At 40.4% G+C, this 19908-nt stretch overlaps 1 protein-coding gene across 1 annotated transcript; it reads left to right on the top strand.

Moving 5' to 3' along the window:
• npm1b (nucleophosmin 1b) lies at window positions 1-18705 on the top strand. The gene is made up of 11 exons (XM_047585541.1): window positions 1-69; window positions 377-459; window positions 3246-3365; window positions 3486-3579; window positions 4862-4953; window positions 5091-5164; window positions 5334-5397; window positions 9803-9901; window positions 14984-15073; window positions 15164-15238; window positions 16355-18705. Exons 1-11 carry the CDS (start codon window positions 21-23, stop codon window positions 16397-16399), a joined length of 885 nt encoding a protein of 294 aa, XP_047441497.1. The 5' UTR covers window positions 1-20; the 3' UTR covers window positions 16400-18705.
• The last annotated feature ends 1203 nt before the right edge of the window (window positions 18706-19908 follow it).

Raw genomic sequence — 19908 nt, 5'->3', positions numbered from 1 at the left:
TACAACCGCCCACTACAAAGATGGAGGACGATATCTCAGATTTGAGCAGACCACAAATGTACTTGTTTGGTGAGCTCGTTTATTCTGATACACCCCGAGATTATTTGGTCGCACAACCAGTTTTTCTACCATGCTATCATGCACCAGTAGCCAAAGAGCATTTATAGACGGAGGAAGTTGCCGCAATAGCCTGGCTAACCTGCTTTCCCCTGCACTCGCGCCAATTCAGCTCTTTTGTTAGGTAGCCGAGCATGGAGACAACACGAATACTATACGCCCGTGTTTAAATTAGCTTTGTGCATTTGTGTGCGTGTGCTGATGGCAAATGCAGGGATACGTGTGGTCACGCTTTGCACGTATTGTTCCCCCCCCCCAGGTTGCACCTTGAAATCGGACAAAAGGGAGTTCAAAGTTGACGTAGACGACGACGATACGGAGCAACAGCTGTCACTCAAAACAGTAAGGAAGACACTGTTTACTTTGCGTTTATTGTAGAATAATGGTTGCAGTTATGCAAGTTATGCAGCTGCTAAAAACGTTGCAAAGAGAAACACCAACAACAGAGAAAAATATGTTAAGTTGCACTTCGATTTTTATCTGTAAAACCGTGATTTAGGTCGTTAAATTATACCTTAATAAAGGGATGTAAAACTCATTTTGGTTCAGGGGCCACATTCAGACCTGTTGGATCTCAAGGGGCCCAGGGCCAGTAACACAACACAGTATTAACATATAAATATGTTTCCATTTGTTTTAGTGCAAATAATAAATACATTATGAAAACATTCACATTCAGTGAACTACAAAACATGTTATGAATGAAAAATAAGTGCAATTTCTGTTTAGTTCTATGTCTCACTGTCATGTTATGTCTACAAATCTCACTAAAACTTTGTGAACCCTTGGAATAGCAGTAACTTTTATTGTAAAAATTGCAGTTGATGTCTTAAGTGTAATTTTTGCACTTTTATCCCATGGGCCAGATTAGATCCTCTGGCGGGATGTATGTTTGACACCTGTGCCTTCTTAATATATCCCATAATATGCTGCTAGCTAAATATCACAATAAAAAACTGGTAATGGAAACAGTTACATTTCAAAAAAAACTCCCAAATATCTAAAGCTAAAATGCTTTTACGCTCTCATGACGTGGTTTTTCAGACACATTGATACAAAAGTGCAACGAAAACACTTTTTTTTGCATTTGTCCCGTCACTGGCGTCACCGGAGATGACGCAGGGTCACATAACCAGTTCATTTGAAGACGTGGCATTGTGTACAAACAGCAATATCGTAATTTCAGAAATAACGAGAAATCGTTGTTGATGTTAAATTGTTATTTGTGGCATTTTACTTCCTCATGATTATAGCTGCAGCAAGTTATTATTTTTTACTATTATTCATTAGTACGTTTGTTATGACAGTCATTAGCAGGAAAAACTGCTCAGGGAGAAAGCAAATCTTTTTATATTTTTACAACATATAAAAACAATAAACAGAGTACGAGGGTTGTGCACTGAAGGGAACATGTTTAAAATATTTAGCATCGTTTTTAGACACTCACTTGACAAAGCAGTAGGTTCACTTGTGAACACAAATAAGTGTCCAGTCCTCCACTAAATCTGCTTTTCCTGACTGTTATAATGTTCAGTTAATTTTTAAACAGCGTCAGAAAGATGGTTATTCACCTGGATGATCATTTTGGAGGTTGTAGTTTGTGTTGCCGTACCGATTTGAATTAAACAAGGAAATGTTTCCGTTACTAGTCCAGCAACTAAAGGAAGAGTTCTCAGGTTAAAACCACAGACTCCAAAGTGAAAACAGCTCAGTTATTTTGAATAAAATGTTGAATAAGCTCGTGCTCGGCTGTTCTGCACAATGCTTGTGTTTTCGCTAGTGTTCCTAATGAAGTGGCAAGCTGTGTATTGTCATTAGATTTGACTTAATCCTCCTATTGTCGTCTTTGGCATCAGTTTGATCCCATTCAGTGTTTAACATCTCGAAATACATGATTAACACAAGGGCTGGGCGGTATGAGCAAAAATGTACATCACGGTCTTTTTCAAAATTCTGATGGTATCACGGTATTTTTCTTTCATGCATAATTCATGAGGCGTTTTGAAATGAAAAACTCATTATGAATTATGCACGAAAGAGAAACATTTACAGCTCTGAGATTTAAAAAAACTACATGTTATCAAGATGAAATGAAGAGACGGGGACAATGACGGTTCAGTTTATTTTGACATATTTATTCATGTGTAAACATATTTAAACTGCTTTGTCTGTGATGTCAATGGCAGCACGACCGACTACCGTAATCACTGTAGTCTGTGCGCAATGTTTTTTTCACATTCATAAATTTCCAACATTTCGATAGCTATAGCCAACAGGTCATCTACAAACGTCTGTTCACCCTAAACAAAAACATTTAAATAATAATAATAAAAAAACAAAAAACGGCACGGCACCGTTTTTGGAACAAGTCTTCATGGCCTTCTCGTTCTGCCGTTTCATTTTTGGACCTTTGCATCTTCACCACACATTGCAGTGACACAGTCGCACCATGCGCTACATTTAACTTATTAGAAATTATATAACGTCATTAAAACACAACTCTTTCCAATCATTATTGATCCCAATCATAAAAAGTAAATTTGAAGATAATAGGAGGGTTATAGGAAAGCGTTGGTTCAATAATTATGTATTTACATATAATATATATTTAAAACATGTGATGGGGCAAAACTAATGATATTTATTGCTAAAGATATGAAGTGCTGCCAGCATGTATGTATGTGTATATATATATATATTACACACTCAAATTAGATAAAGTAATGATGAGTGATGAATAAACTCTTGGCCAGACAAGCTACATAACATATTTTTGGAACTGCAGCCTTAAAATTGCTATTTTGTTCTGATATTGATTTCACTTAATGTGTATCGAGAAAATCTTTGATACCTTATCTGGTAAAATGTCCGACGCAGACGATGGTGAACCGTCCAGTTAACTAGTAATGACATCAATGAATCATTAAATTGTATTTCAGACATTTCAAAATGTAACCGGAGCCAGAGATCCTCCTAGAAAACAAATTTTAGAAACGTTAGGTTGATCTCTTGAAGCCTGAACTTTTCGTTGCTTCTGGGAATTCCTCTGCACCTAGCGGGTATGAAAAGCAACATAGAGTTGATGGTGCCGAGACGCGGATGTGTCGTCAACTGTGCTGCCGTTCCAGGTGTGTCTGGGAGCGGAGGCTGAGGATAAGTTCCACATGGTGGAAGTCGAGGGCCTCACGTTTGACGGGAAGAAGACCAAAGTGCCGCTTGTCGCCCTGAAACCTTCTGTCCTTCCCTCGGTGAGTCAACGCTAACTCTCCCAGCGCTGCTTCTGAGGCTGCTTCTTGAAACATTGATCCTAAAAGATAATGTTGAAGATAATTATTATCATAGTAATTGCTTTCCTTATTTTAATCCAGATTAGTTTAGGGGGATTTGAGATCACTCCCCCAGTTACCTTCCGTCTCCAGTCTGGATCTGGACCAGTTCACATCAGCGGGCAACATTTTGTCAGTGAGTATTAAAGCTCAGACTTCCACCTCACTACTGACTGTGTCCTTCTTTCACAATGAAGGGAATGAAGCCTCATTATTTAACCCCATAAGACATAAAATACCCCACTGGTGCTTTCCATTTACCTCTGAAGGTGGAATTCGGCGCTGGGACGTCACAACTGAGTTATCGGCGTTCCAGTTGTAGAAGTGGGAAAAAACTAGGTCTCCGTGTCCATTAAAGCGCTTGTTTTGTCCAAATATAACTTGGTGTGTTCAATATTTACATTTTTTGAGTGCAGAGAGAAATTAAACTCGATATTATTGCTATAGTGTTAAACTAAATTTAGGCTATTTAAGATACACAAATTTACAGTGATGAAAATGAAGACATTTATAAAAAATATTCAAACGTTTTAATAGTTTAATATAAATGTAGAAAAAAGTACACTATTAGTCACAATTTGCGAATGTTTCTCACTGTTTTGGTTTTACCAGGTTATTATTTTTAGCCATTGTTAGCATGACACGGGCTTGTAGTTCCCATATAACACGTGAAAAACTTCAATTACACTGTAAAAGCATTTCAACGTATGTATGTGGAAAAATACTGCCTGTACGACCGATTTAATGCAACAAAACCTAGTCAGAAGTGCTAATAAATAATTACAGGAGCACCATTCACATTTTCTTTTTGTTGTGGGTTAATAATCGGAATGGTCAAATTAATAACAGGAAAACAAAACGTAAAATAATACTACTCTTATATTTGTATATATTGTACCTATTAATATAATATTGTCAGGAGATGACAGGTTTTTCCATCCCATGACATTGAACCCATGTGCAGGACAAAGGGAGATGAGTCAGAGGTTCCAAATAAAAGGTGTTTAATGACAAGAACTAAAGGCGCGGCATGTAAATCCAAAATCAAAAGGAATCATGAAGGTGAAAGCAACAAGAATAAATGACAAAAAGCACGGTAGAAATACAGGGAGACTAAAACATGGGTACAAAAACGATAGGGAACAAAGGGAAAGGCAGGGCTATATATACACACAGGGAAGAGGAGACAGGGAGAAACTAACGAGGGCGGAGCACACAAGGAGAAACCAATAAGCAAACCAAGGAAAACACAGGGAGAAACAGGAAACCAAGAAAATTAACAAAATAAAACAGGAAGCTCAAAACATGGAATAGACTGAACGAATCAAATATGATGTAAATTCTAAAACTGACCCAGTAAGTCTTGATTAAACTGAATTCATTACTACGTTGTGCCATTAACCAGCGTTTCTTTGCAGGTGTGAAGGATTCGGAGGATGAGGAAGAGGAGAACAATACGTCTCCGGTGAAGCGACCTGCAGGTCTCCTGTCAGGGAAGAAGCCTCCGCTGGTAATAGTGTGTTTTATTTACAGATCAGTTTTAAACTCACCAAGAAAGTGATCACAAAGAAAGAAAAGCTCTGACTCAAGTATTATAACAAACCAGAACAAAAACAACAACTTATCTGTAATTAATATTCTTTGTAGAAAAAACTAAAGATGGATTCTGATGACGACGATGATGACGATGAAGAAGACAGTGACGAGGAGGATGATGATGAGTATGTATTTATTTGTGTTGAACTTTCATTGTCAGTGTGAATGCCTGAAAAATAAAAACATATTTCTATCGATAATAGAAAATAGAGAAAGAATCATTTAGTTTTTCTGTGTGTTTGTGCAGAGAAAAGTGATTCCATCACACTGAGTTCTCTTCTTGTTTCTTTGTAGTGATGATGACAGCGACGAAGATGATGCGAAGCCTCAGAAGAACGTCGGAAAGGCGATCAAGAAGGTAAGTCCCTACGTCACACTCGTATGTTTTCTATTGTTCTGATGGACGAGGTGATAGAAACTCTTATCATTCTCATCATTTTAATTATATTTAAAAAATTGTGTTTAATTGTCAATTGTGTTTTCAGTCATAGTGAGACACACTATGACAAATCTGTTGCACATTGGCCTTTCTATACTATACTAATATACTATACTATATTCCTACTATGCTCTTATTTAATCCATCGCCTACTCTTACTACTACTTTCTTTCTTTCCTTTTAACAATAGCTGCCACTAGCTAGTGCTGTACTTCATCCTCCATAGCATCAAAGCATCTTTTTCTTTATGAACGACATCATATGTGCTGGACAAACTTAAAACAGTCATGTATTTATAGCCACCTATTAAGATCAATCCTTACAATGCAGTGGCTAAAGCTAAATAGACTTGTTATGCAAGTGGGATTGACCAGTGATATCCAGACATATCGAGCTAAAACAAAAGCTGCCTGAGTTTTCTTGAACAAGGAGAGTTTAGGTTTTTAATCAGAACGTCTGAACCACGTGTTTCACTGAGTGAAGGAATCTATGTAACACTGGAAAACCCCTCTCTGAACGGGGGATGTGGACTGAGACCCTAGAGACAAGAGTCTCAACATCTGTCCCCAAAATGTTTCACCCCCCCGATCTTCATTTGAATCCCTCAACTGATTTTAAAAAGAAAAGAAAAGAAATTGTGAAACCGCATTTGTCCACATGTGAGGGAGATTCAAAACATGGCAGATACAGCTACAAGTCTGAGAAACTGAGCTGTGTCAAAGGTTACGATGACAGCAGAGAGCTGGACAAAACGAAAGCATGTGAAAGATGTGCCAACTAGAGGTAAAATAATGTGGAAACACAACAAATCTCAAAAAAAAAATGCTTGTTTTGAAATGATATAATGAAATAAAATGATAATAAAATCAGATAAGGAACACTGTGAACACAGACTAATTTAAACACTATTAACAATGTTGGAATGTATTAGATGAAATAATATATTCTTTATTATCAGGTAAAACTTTAAATAATATATTTTTTTATATTTTTATTGGCTACTTTGTTCCATAATTTCCATCACCTTGTTGACACAAACTACATTTCCTTGTCTGTCTGTAGCTTAATTGTTACAGCGGCGTACTTGTTTGGAGTGTTTCCAATCCGTTGTTGTCCACCAGGTGTCAGGGCAGCCAATGGCTTCCCCCTCATCTATATCTTTTGTGTGTAAAAGGAATTTCTCTTCCCACTCCCCCCCCCCCCCCCCCCTTTTTTTTTTTTTTTTTTTTTTTGTTTCTACCACATCATTTAAACCTCCACAGAGCACACGCTATAGTAGCCCTACCCATTCCTGCACCCGCTGACCGTCCACACTCTTTGTATGAGACAAAACATGGAACTTTTTCATCCTGTTCGCTCATGCACCCACCTGTTTTCCGAGAGTAAAACACAGGGTCTGCGTGGTGTAATGATCGGATTTCTTCTCTGTAATCTGCTTGAATTCTCACCGTCTCACCGACAAGACCACACTCTTATGCCGTACATGCACGCACACACACACACTTAAAGGAACATACGCACACATGTGCATTTAAATGTGTGCATGCACCCTTGCATTAATGCACGTAGTCTGCATTAACGGTGCATATCTACAGGTCATGAGCAGAGAGTCGCACACACACACACACACACACACACACATGCACGGTTCAGTTATGGGAAACATCTTCAACCATTTTTCTGAAACACTGCATATCTTTGTCCCTCTGTCATCCCACTGTTAATATGATTGCTCCTTTTTATCGTTTCTCATGCCATTTCAGCTTTGCACCTGGCTTTCGCCTTTGAACACTTGTTTTGCGTGTTACTACAATCGCTTGCAAGTGTGTGGGTGCATGTGTGTGTATTAGCTTCAGTTTTACGTCGGTGTCTGTTTGTGATTTCTTTTTTTTTTTTTTTTTTTTTAAAGCACGCTATCCAAGTGCAAACTGTGCCAGGCAAAAGATCAAAGCAGGGCAGATGCGCATACCTGCGACGTGAGCGCCGATTCTTCCCCCAGGGTCAGATGACAGCTGAGCATTTCTGTCACCTGTTGATTTATTCTGTTGTCTTCTCTTCCAGTTCTGCACCCCCACACCCTCTTCACTCCGTGACCTTAATCCTCCTTCCTTTTTTTTTTTTTTTTTTTTTTTATAACCTTTTTCTCTTTAGCTCCATAGCTACCCTGTCTCATTCTTTAATAATGAAAGCACAAAGCACTAGAGCGGCGTGGGCCTGGGAGCAATTATTTTTTTGACTTCTAATTCAGCTGCGTCTGAGGATAAAATTAGTTTTCCTTTTGTTGTCAAACCTCAGTACTGTATTGAGAATCAAACGTTGCACCAAGTGCTTGTTCACATGAATGTACTTTGCTTGTTCTTTGATCAGATATTTTTGTACTGGAAATGAGGACGCGGATCGTCCAAAGTCTTTGCATAGATGGTTGTGTTTAATGTATTGGTGCTTAAATCCCTCAGCTGGTGACAACTTTTCAAGCATCTGAACCAAGCTCAGTCTGTGTGGACTTTAATGTTTCCTTCTTGGTCTGAAGAGCAAAATACAATTTATGAAGCTCATATTCAGTTATGATCTACATCCCGTTGGATGTGTTCTACGTCCTGCAAGGTTCTGGCCTTTGCTTGACCCTTGGTGTATTTGACAGCTTTGCCATGACAAGAACCATCATTACTTTGGGCGGTTGTCATAGGTTTGGCCACAGACAGAGGAGCTTGGCAATGCCAGTGTTTTCACTGAGAACAAAGCGCACCAATGTTATGAGAAGGCAACTGCTAAGTGAAACTGTGTTTAATGAGTCCTTCGCATAGTGAAAGAGGATTTATATCACAGGAACCTTTCCTGGAAATTGGGAGAAAATTGTTTTTCGCCGCTGAGGTGGAACTTTCTGACGATGACCCGGCGCGACCCGACGTCTTCTGTCGGCAGTTGCGTGACATTCGGGGAAAGTGTTTTGCAAAATGAAAGGCGATGCACTGCGCTTGTGTCAAAAAGTGGTGTTTCTGTGGGTGTTGGTTGCTTTGTGGAAGAAGCACGGGCATTCAGAGTGCTGATACATATTATTGACTTCGGAGTGTGGATTTTGTGCTGTTGTGAGTCCGTGAAGATGTTTCCCTGCTCGACTGTTCTCCATGCTTCAGTATTACTCTGGTCTAAAGCAAAAAGAAGCTTAAAAACCTCAGCATATCATGTTACCATGTATTGCTGTAGGGAATTGCATGCGTAATTGCCTTGTAGCAATTTTGTCAACACAGGCAATTACACTTCTGGTCCATTCCAAGGTGAATACCAGTGATTGCAAGAAAAAGGGTTGGTGCTCAGGAAATGCAAGTACTTGCCTCGGCTATTACAAGGTAATTACACAGGTGACTGAGAGCAATGGAAACCTGACGGGAAGGCCTCCAGTGTGGAGAACAATGACAGGTTATTGGGCACTAAGTACCCGATCAGTGTGAAATTACCAAGTATGTCTAATGTTTCCTCTGCAGTTTTAAATAGCACTGGTGTCTTTAGTGTGGTCTGCATTGAATGAACCTACGGAGATATTTTTCTTAATAAAGTATTTTGTTTTGGGCAGATGTGACATTAATGATGAGCAGTCAAAGCCGATTACCTGCACATCTCTTGGCCTTTTGTGAAATGTGAGTTCAGCTCACTGTGTCTGTAATACAGTTTGGGGATGGAAGATTCAGAGAGCTGCACCGTGGCTCCAGATGACCCAACGAGTGGCGTAATTCCTGGTTTTCCATAACGGTCATAAAGGCTAGTGAGTTTGACAGCTTTATCAGTTATCTCTGTCACTTTTGGCCGGTCCGTGTGGAATTTTCTGTGTCGCTTGAATGCGGCTTCCAAAGTTTCCTGCTGCAGTCGGTCCCTTCTTCCCTTCACCTTGCTGAACCCCTGGTGTACTTTTACAGGACGCATCTTGAAACGCTCTCTGTGGTTGCTGATGTTAAAATTGACAATTGCCCAGTGATGCTGACTAGTGTGTAATGTGAATTATCTTGTGGGTTGCTGCTGTAGTTTTTAATCTTTATGCTGCTTTTAGTTTTACTGCTGCTGTATCAGAGACCTGCTAAACTTTATTTATTTATTTTTACCAGACAATGAGAATAAAAACTTAACTTCTATTCTAAGGACATGGAATTGAATTGGTTTCCAGGACTGGTTGAACAGCATAGAGGTGAAAATGAACCACAGTCACCATTGTTTTCAACAGAAATATTATAAGTATTTGTTATACAGATCTGGTAATAGATCCCCAATACAAGCAAACATATTTATTTGAAACTCAGTGAAGTCTTACTTGAGATGTTCCTTGTTTCCTCAGAGCCCAGAGCCTTCGTCTAAGAAACCCAACAAGACTCCAATGAAACAAAATGGCCCTGCAGGAAAAGCTTCAGGATCAGAGGTCAAACCACAGATTAAGGTATGCAAAAAGTATCACCTGCTTCCTTCTGTCTAATTTACTATATTTTTTATATAATGTTTTTTGAAAAATTTCCAAAAACAATGGTCTTATCTTTGCAGACAGAGGGATAATCTTTACTGCACCTATCCGTATTTTCAATTGAAATTATTTCAGAAGTAGTTTGGAAGTAATATAGCTAGATTTGTGTAGCAGGCCAGATTTCAATTAACTGCTACTGCAGTCATGGTCGACTAGAGTCAAAGCCTGCTGCTCTGTTCCTAATGAAAGCTGACATCTCACTTTTAGATGTAGGAGATAGAAGAGTGAATTATGGAATTGGGAGTTTCAAAAAAGAATAAATGAGCACAGCAGAGATTTAAAACCTCCTTCTCCTTTGCAAAAAGACTTGGATCTCCCATTACCCGCAGTATTTTTGAAGTGACATGGCATGCAAGCAAATTTATTACGCAATGCATTTCCAAACAAAAAAAAAAATCAATAGAGCCTTTGATTTTTTTTTTTTTTTTTGCACAAAATGACTTCTTCTCAAACCCGATCCTAAAAATATCTTCTGTATAGTGCGCAGTCTAAGCTAATTGTTTGCATTTATTGCTAGTCACCAAGAAAATGCAGAAAAGAAAAAAAAAAAAACTTGGAGAGCCTTCTCATTCCAATGCCAAGGAATGTGATAAATGCACGTCGCAATTAGCTCAACCTGATAGTTAATTTCTTGGATGGAATGTCTTGGATAGCCGCCTCTCAAAACCTACAGCTTGAACTCTGCCCGTCTTTAAGCAAACACACCTGACCTCCAAACAGGTTTGTCCTGGGGCAAGGTTTAAACCCGCGACCTCTCGGCTTGACCCCGGCGTCTTGTGTTGCGGCCAACTTTTGATGCCCCTCACCCCTCTCGCCTGCTCACGTCGTACAGATCTCGGGGGGGGGGGGGGGGGGGGGGGACGAGCTGGCGAGCGGGTTTGAGAAAGCGTTTTTTCAGAAAGGATGTTCGCTGTGGAAGAAAATAGTTGGACGGGAAGGCGGTTTAGATAAAGTGTTATTTTCTGGCATGCTAAAAGCTGTCTGCTCCCGTGATAAAACATGACTCGCACCGAAGGCGGAACATCTCGCTCGCACACTCCAGGCACATGAGAAAGCTGTCATTTCTCGTCTGACGCCCTTGACAGAAAGCTTTGCGATTTTTTGTCATGTTGAACACTAAGCCGCAGGATTGCTAAACTCCTGAGGCGAAAGAGCAGTTCCCCTGAAGGGTGAGCCTTCTTGCTGTGTGGGTGAGTGCTTTGCTCTCTGCAGTGGCTGTTGTCCAGACATAGCACAGTGGCTCTCGCGAAATGCTCTCGGGGATTAGCTCACGCCGAAACCGTCGAAACCGTCCTGCTAGTTCAACTATTCCGGCCTTTGGTGCTTTGACTTCTCCCGTCCCCTCTCCACTTCTTCTTCTTCTTCTTCACAACTGTTCCCTCTCTACAACCTCTTCACACCCCTCACTTCCTGGACACACCTTCTCCCAATTGCTCTCATTACCAGCGTTTGATGTCTGGTGCAGCTTGCGCTTCCAGATGCCCCTGAGGAGTGAGGAAGCGGGCGTGGATGTCTGTTTTGTTTTTTTTTTTTGTGTGTTTTTTTTTCTTTTCTCTTCTCCCCTAAACGCAGGTGACTGGTCATTAGATCGGCTCGTCAGATCCGTTGCCAGTACCGCAGTTCTCACCTCTCGGAGCCCAGCGTGCTTCGGCACCTTCTTGTGTAACGGGCTCGACACGAGAACCGGCTAACCCGAGTGGTGCCGATGCGCAATAGCTTTATCTTGCAGCTGGTGTCCCGTGATTGATGGGTTTGGAGAAGTTGATGCCTCGGAGCACACGTCACAGTCGTAAAGTTGTTAACCACTTCACTCAGCCTTATCCCAAAAGGGTGTGAGTCATTGTTTCAGCGACTGATTGACATGTGTTACAGCAGGTGCCTATTAAGTTAGCGCTTATGTGCATCGCCTGTGAGTTTAGGGATGTTTGCTTCTTATGATTTTACAGTTTGGACCTAAAAAAAAATGAAAAAATCCAGGTCCAGAAGGCCGATGTATGTACAGACACTCCTACATATATAGGATTAAAAGGATGAGAGTCACAGTCACATGATGTTTCCTTCACACATGGGCCTCCGAGCTTCTTCATTCCAACAAAATGACAATAACTATCCCTGGACGGGCTTGATGAGCGAAGGTGTCACAACCATGTGTTTGCGCTGGATTGAAGACGAGAGATCGCATCAAATGATAGCGTGCTTGTGATTAAGTTTCATGTCTCGTGGCATCTGTAATCAGCGTCTGGCCCAGATGAAAAAGCTTGCTGGCTTTGTGTGTTTATCAGCTGTTTCAAGTCCACAGCTGTCCTTTGGAAGTAAGAGAGTTGCCCGTAAATAATAAACACGGAGTGCATTTGTCTGGCCAGGAGCCAGCGGCATATGTTTTTTTTTTTTTTTTTTTTTTTTTGTAGTGTGGTATGTTTGACTCAAGGTTTTGTTAATTTTATACCTTTTGATCTCTGCTATAAAATGCAGCTCTCTTGGGGACAGGGACAGATTATCGCATTTTTTTTTTTAACACGAAGGAGAATTAACTTTCTGAACATTGTTCCCTTGTGTTTAACTATTTAAAGCCAAAGTCTTGCCTTCATTCACAGCCTGCCGGTGCTAAGGCAGTTTTGAAGGATCCAGTTTAAACACTGTACATATATACATATAAATATATATATATATATTTTTTTTTTTTTAACCAAAAATTTAAACACCAGGGTTGGGCATGGAGAACAAGACGTGTTATTGAATCGGTTCATTATGTTAAAGAAGAAACCACTTGATTTATCCATGTCCCAGTTGAGAATGTCCACTCCTAGATTTGACCTATCGCTCCGTGCAATTCAAATTTATTTATATAGTGTCAGGAAGAATACAAATGGTCTAATGGACACTTTACAGAGCAAGCACTAAAGACTCCCTTTGGAGATGTTGAGGAGAACCGAGTAGAGAAGAAACAGAGGGAGGTGGGACGGAAGGGAAGGAGCAGTGGAGGAGAAGTTCATACATGCACCTTCATAAAGCACGTTAATCATATTTATCCTGCATCAGTGGGTGAGAAGAAGTACTTGGTAGGTATACGGCGCTCATAGATTTACATGACTAATAGGTGGTTTAGGCTTTTGCATCTATTACCGTAGCGACGGCGACAGCCCGGACACTACGTAGACCCTAACGCCGAAGTCTGACCGTGCATCACAACGACTGTGATTGGTCTGCTTGGTGGCAGCATGTTTCCACAGTTTTCCAATTCATTGTTTCTGATGGAGATGGGAAACACGTAGGAAAGGTTAACTGAGGAGGTGCGGAGATACAGCGGCGGAATTTCAGCGAAAGCTTCAGTCGCCAATTGATACTGAAATACCGATACTTCCAATACCAGGTCTTTATGCTCTAAAATCAGTCCTCAAATCAAAATATTGATACTTTCGATACTACAGTCATTTGAAGTAATGTAGGAACACAGTGGAAAGTAACTAAACTACTGAGTTGTGGCAACACAACAAACCTTGTGAAACACCTCAGGTTAAACCACAACACAGAATACGAGACATTTATGATGAGGAGGACAGAAGAGGAGAGAACAGGGTCACAATTAAGATGCAAGGTTTCATTTTATAGTCGTTCTTAATAGTTAAGCACCATTTATTTTAATGGTCTTATTATTATTTAGTGTTTGAAACAACATTTTCACATATTTTGTATGATTGTGTCTCTGTGGTTTTTCTGTTGTCGTATTAGCTCGGCTATATCGTAAATGAGGCCACTACCTCAATATACTTCAGAGTTTAAAATAAATAAATAAATAACTCTGATATCTTGTATTCTTTATGAAGATGTGATTTGAAATACGCTACATTTTTTTTTTTTTTTAGGTTTACCAGACACATTAGGGCGTATTTACACAAAGCATCTAAAATCTAGCGTCTAAAATTTCCAAATAAATAAAAACCCTGTTCTTGAAGTTGTTGTTGTTGAAAGGCGGCGTAGAATAGAAAACCAAATCACTGCCGTCCATTTGTACGGAATTTTTATTTGTTGTTGTTTTCCGACTCGCTCTCCAAAGAGCTGCTCTGCACATGGCTTCTGTTGTCTTTCAAAATGCGTCTCTGGCTATCAATGAAACCCTGCAATTTCACTGGATTCCACACCGGCTTTGCATGTAGGGACAGGCTCCACGGCTTGTGTAACATGCAGTCACAGCGTATGGCGTGTGTGTTGTGTGTGTGTGTGTGTGTGTGTGTGCGTTGTTGTTGTGTCACATTCAGACACTTCCTAATTGAGGACCTCTGGTTCCTGTGGCTTCCCAGGTCTGGACACACCTGTGGGTCTGAGAGTTCGCTGCTCATTCTGCTCGCATCTTCACAAAGAAAGGGGAGCTTTCGAGTTTTGAAACAGCACCTACATAGTCTTCACCGTTCACACGGAGTGAAAAGAAAACCCGTCGTCTAACCTTTATCAGAGTGACTTTTATTGAAAAACAAGCACAAAGAGCGATCGTTGAACTTGGACGTTTTCCTCTTAAATTCAGTCATTAGACTTTTTGCATCAATGGAAAAAACACATCTGACCATGTGCATTGCGTATTGGAGAGCCGGGGCTTGCCCTCGCCTGCTTGCAAACCATAAAAACATAATTTGTACCTGATGTATTTTGTTTAAAAAAAAAAAAAAAAAAAAAAAAGATGGTGTAATTAGGCTAGAATTTGTTGTCCTTTCTAATGCTTTTATCGTCTTCCAGCTGGTTGCCCGCGCCAAGCCTGTAAACACAGGCCGGGACTAAGTGGGTCATGATAGGGCTGTAGCTCAGACCGGCCTATTGCTCCGTAAACGTATTCGCCGACGACATGTTAGAATGAACGATGGTGTTTAAATGGGAACACGGGGGGAAAATAAAAGTCGTAGAAAAACCCCTAAGAAAAGAGGTACTATTGGGGTGTATCTGCAGCTCTATAACTCTCTCTGTATTTGACATATCAACCAGTGTTCTTATCAAGCTAATATATTTTTCAAGACACCTGCCCCTGGAAAAGACAAACCCCAGCCTGGCCCGTCTAAATCTCTGCCTGAGATTAAGAGCAAGTTGTCAGCGGCAGCCAAGGAGGTGAGGCCGTCATCCGTCTTTTTGCAAATTATCCCCTCCTAATTGAATGTTTGACGGTTAAGATGATGATTTAACTGCCTTTATCTGCAGGGGAAACCTCTACCGAAGACGGAGCAGAAGTTTGAGAATTATGTGAAGAGCGCTTTTAAACTCTCAGACAAAAAAGTAAGTAGTCATCGCGCAAATATTGGCCTCGGAATTTCTCTTCTCCTTTTTTATTCTCCTCAAATATACTGTTTATTAATAGCATTTGAAATCTCTCTGTTCGGTGTCATAAACAGTCGTCCAGGAGAAGTTGTTTACTGCCAGGTCTCTTGAATTATTCCTCCCGTCGCTGACTCCTAATAGCTGTGGGCGCATTTTACACCGAACCTCATTTTTTTGCTTTAAGAGCTCTTTGTTATGCAGGAATGCATCGTTGTTCCTCGGCACCGTCCAGTATTCCTCAAACTGCAGCACGGCGCGTTCCCTTTGAATTATATTCATTTTGTGTCGGTGGGCTCTTATGAGATGAAATGGGAGTACACCTGCCAAGGCGAACTCTTTCTCGGTGATTTACTAGAGCGTGTGTCTTTTGTAGCCTTAATGAAGGGACTGGCGGTATGTGGATGGTACCAGTCGTTTTCACATTCAAGGCCTTTGACCAAATGCAGGACTTAAATCTTTCCTAATGCCGCTTGTCTTTTCAGAAGAAAAACAACATCCCCTGCACATTATTTGGCAGAGAATGAATTCATCACCCCCGAACCCTCAGATGAGCTCTGCAGAGTAAATTATGCGCGATGGGAAAGCGTTTTTTTTCCGCACCGAGGCACCTGTTAGATGGCGACCCCTTCTGAAACGTGCCCTTCCAACGCTCGTTCGCGCGATTGCGTTTCAGCGTTAACTGTGCAGTTGTGAGAGCAGGTGAAAGCTCTTTAGAGCAGCGCAGGGGCTGGGTGGACAAGGGAAAGAGTGGGGGTGGAGTTGGGTCGGGGAGAGCTTGTTGATCCCAGTGTGTAGAAACATCTGTGGAAGTGCTTTGGTTTCATCAGCCAAGGCTGAGATCTGTCAGACCTGGAGCACCTAGTCATATACTCTGGTATGTACTGCTGCCCCCACCCAACCCTTCGTTGTTCCCCAACCGCCCCATCTAAACTCAGCGTTCCCACAGGCGAGACGCACAAAAGCATGTTGTAGTAAAAGTGAGTCATGTCTCACGCTGTATAGCACTTCATTTGGATGATTTATAATTTCTTCCTCTCTCATTCTGCTGTTGTCCCCTTCTCTCGTCTTCCTCAGGTGGTCAAGGATCTCTGGAGTTTTGTGCAAACACTGAAGAAGTAACATACGTCCACGTTTTAACATTTGTATGTTTTGCATCCTGGAAGACATTTAAAGGCACAGTCGGCGAGATTTCCTCCTCGGCCCCACCCTCTCAGCCCTGCTATAGATTAGAAGCAGAAGGGCTCGAGTGTTCAAATTTGGTTTAGCCGTTAACGCGTACGTTCAGGTGTCATTTCCCAGATCCGAAGCACCTCGTTGAGGTGGTTCATTCGCACATTCGCTCGTTCGTGTTGGTAGGCAACTCGAGGAGAAGCTGATGTATGAGCCAGTCTTACAGCACCACCACTCATGTCCCACACTTGTCTATGTCGCTTTCTGCAGGAAAGCCAACAAATGCACCACTTGGAAGTGATAAACATTACATCTGCAGATGTTTGTAGCTGTAATAAATTCAATCATTCACTGTTAACAAACCTATAATTTAAGTGTTCAAAGACAGAAATGGACAAAATCTTTGACCCAGATCCTGAACATGTTGGTTGTTTTGTACATGATTTTGTCATATTTTCACACATCGTGACTCATCAATGACACATACAACAGCAGATGGTAACTGAAGTCCTTCCTTTGCCTGCAGAGAGCGAGATGGGCATAGCAGCCCTTCATGCACTGGTAGTCGTTAAACCACAGGTCCAGAACTGTTGCAGCTCTGCAAAGTTATGATATTTGTTTTTTTTGAGGGGGGGTTTTGCATCCGTGACACAGTGTTTCCTTAGCCGAGTCAAAAATGCAATAGGAAATATTGCAGAATGTGCCTTTAAATATCTCTACTGTAAACCGAGATAACGAGCAGTCCCAATTTGTGTGAATCTGGGCAGCATATGCAAGGGTGCTCAAGACAAATGATGTGTGGAAATGGAGAGTTGGAGGATCTTCTGTCATCAGCCAGTGACGATACCTGTTGTTTTGTTTTGATATTTTTTTTTTAGCTTCTCTCTGGATTTATTAAGCATTTTTAGCTCTAAGCATGCTTATGAATTTATTTCGTTGTTGTCTGGCATATTGTCATCGCTTCACTCGTGCAGAAACTTCTACAGCGGGATGATGGTTTTATTTTTAGATTGCGTCACACGATTCAGTTTTAACAATTTGGCCAACAAAGCAGCAATGAAGCAAAATGATACAACTTCCATAAAACATTTCACTTAAGCTAAATAGTGCATTGTATTACATTAAAACTGGCGTATCTGCTGAATAGATGCAGAACACATTCATGCTGCGTTTGACTTTTCCGTTAACGTTAATTTCTTTCACAAGTGGAGAAATTGTTCCTTCCAGTGATTTAAGCTGAAAATCATTTCGTCAGCTGTTGTCGCGAGTATTACACGACCCATAAAACCAACACAGATGCCCTGACTAAAAGGCTTGTCTTTACATTACATAAAAAAAAAAAAAAAAGTTAAAACACAAGGCGACTACACTGTTAAGAATATTTACGAGTTGGCACGGACACTGTTTTCAGTGTGTTTCAATTCACTCTAAAGCAGATTACGAGCATGTGACTGAGCTTATTTAAGTACGACATAATCATAAGGTATACGCGAGAAGATTACATCAGAGTAACATGATATCACCGCATAAATAGCTCCGTAATTGTTCTCTATCAGAGCTCAGATGACAATAAGCATGCGCTCGCTCTGAGCTTAAAATGTGTTTATGATCCTGTAAAAGGTATTTTAAGAGCCAAATGTTGGCAGATGTATGCCGTCCTAAACCGGTTTAAACGGTTCGGTTCCTCCGCTCCGTCGTCTTTTAAAGGAGAGTTGAAATTCCCTTTGCTGCAAACTTTACGACTTCAGCTGATTATGAAAATGTCCCTGGTAATCTAAATCTGAAATTTAAATGTAAGGTTTTTTTTTTGTAGCGAGGCTTCAGTAGCGGCAGGTTGGTTGTTTGTTTTTGTTCTGTAGAAGATGAAGGCAGAGTTCTTTATCAATGATTTTTAATTCTTCCATATTATCAGACTTTTTTTTCTGTAAAATAAATATCTTTTGCTTTTATTTGCAATTCTGGCAGCTGAACTGAACGAATACTTTTAAGTGTCTGATTAGCTGTGATTGCAGCTTCTCTCTGTTATCGTGGTTTTTATTTCAGATGTATTCTAGTTTGGTATAAACACACCTTTATACCAAATTACCCCCCACTTTTTTTTTTTTTTTTTTTTTTTAATGTTTGAAATACTGTCATGTTTTTTGTTAATCTTACATTTTCACTCTGCTGTTCGTCATCCTTTGGTTCTGTACTGTGTAGTTATGAAGCCAGTACCTAAATATGTCTCAGTAAACTTCTTTGTTTTTAGCCCTTTATGTTGAGTGATGTTTTACTATATTTAGTGCAATTGCAATGATGCTTAAACTCTCTGGATTCTCCGTATTAGTAATATGGACCAACCGTGTTATCAGACCAAAGTAGATGTGATTCACAGCAATCAGCCACAACATTAACACCCCTGACAGGAGTAAATAGCTTGTGACTATTAAATGTTCTGCTGGGAAACTTTTGGACCTGGTATTCATTCATGTGGATGTTACTCAGACATGTAGCACCCACCTAGACCAGACCAGACACCCCCTACCCCACAGAAATGACACTTCTTGATGGTGGCAGCCACCCCCAGCAGGATGCAGCCTGACACACACACACAAAAATAGTTTAGGAACAACTGAAAAAGCACGAACAACAGTACAAGGTGTTGACCTGGCCTCCAAGTTCACCAGGTCCCAAACTGATCAAGCATCTGTATTATGATCCTCAACTCCCCCTCCACCCCCAGACACCACAGGACACCCCCAGAAGGCCCATGTCCACTCTCTGACAAGTCACAACTGTTTTGGAGACACAACCTCTACAATATTACACTGTAAAAAGAGCATTATTAAAAAAGAAGCAAAATATTCTTATATTCAATCAAATCATCTTGTATTAAGGAAGGAATCTGCCAATGGGCCAAACTTTTTTTGCTTTACAAAAAAATATTTAAATAATCACACAGTTATTCAAATAAGCACAAAGTTCTTGTCTCTGAACAAAATGTAAGATGTTTCTTTGGCAGAAGGATTTTTTCCTTTCTGGGAAATCCTTTTTTTGCAGTGTAGGAAGGCGGTCATAATGTTATGCCTTATCGCTGTATTTTCCTCATTCATATTGTAGCCTCATTCGTTTCAGCCATTAATTACATCAAATTTACAAGAAACAAGACTACATTTAATTGTAGTACAGCCAACTTCACCCAGTATGTGGTAAAGGAACGTGTCTTTTGTCCATTTCATCTGTCCAATGTTGTCAACTCTTGAAGGTTTATATCCATTCATGGTTTGTTCATTAACATCCTTTATTTCTTTTTTTATAGTCTAAACGCGACATTTACCAGAGTAAAATTAGTTCTCGTTGGTTTTGTTCACTGATTCTGTTCTGTCTACGTAGAACGGAACCAACATTATCCTTTTAGAGATATTCCTGACATCAGAATCACAATCAGCAACTCAACTGAGTTACACATGATCAATAAT

This window comes from Mugil cephalus, chromosome 5 (assembly GCF_022458985.1).
Source record: "Mugil cephalus isolate CIBA_MC_2020 chromosome 5, CIBA_Mcephalus_1.1, whole genome shotgun sequence".
NCBI lineage: Eukaryota > Metazoa > Chordata > Actinopteri > Mugiliformes > Mugilidae > Mugil > Mugil cephalus.
This window is presented reverse-complemented; position numbering and strand designations above follow the sequence as displayed.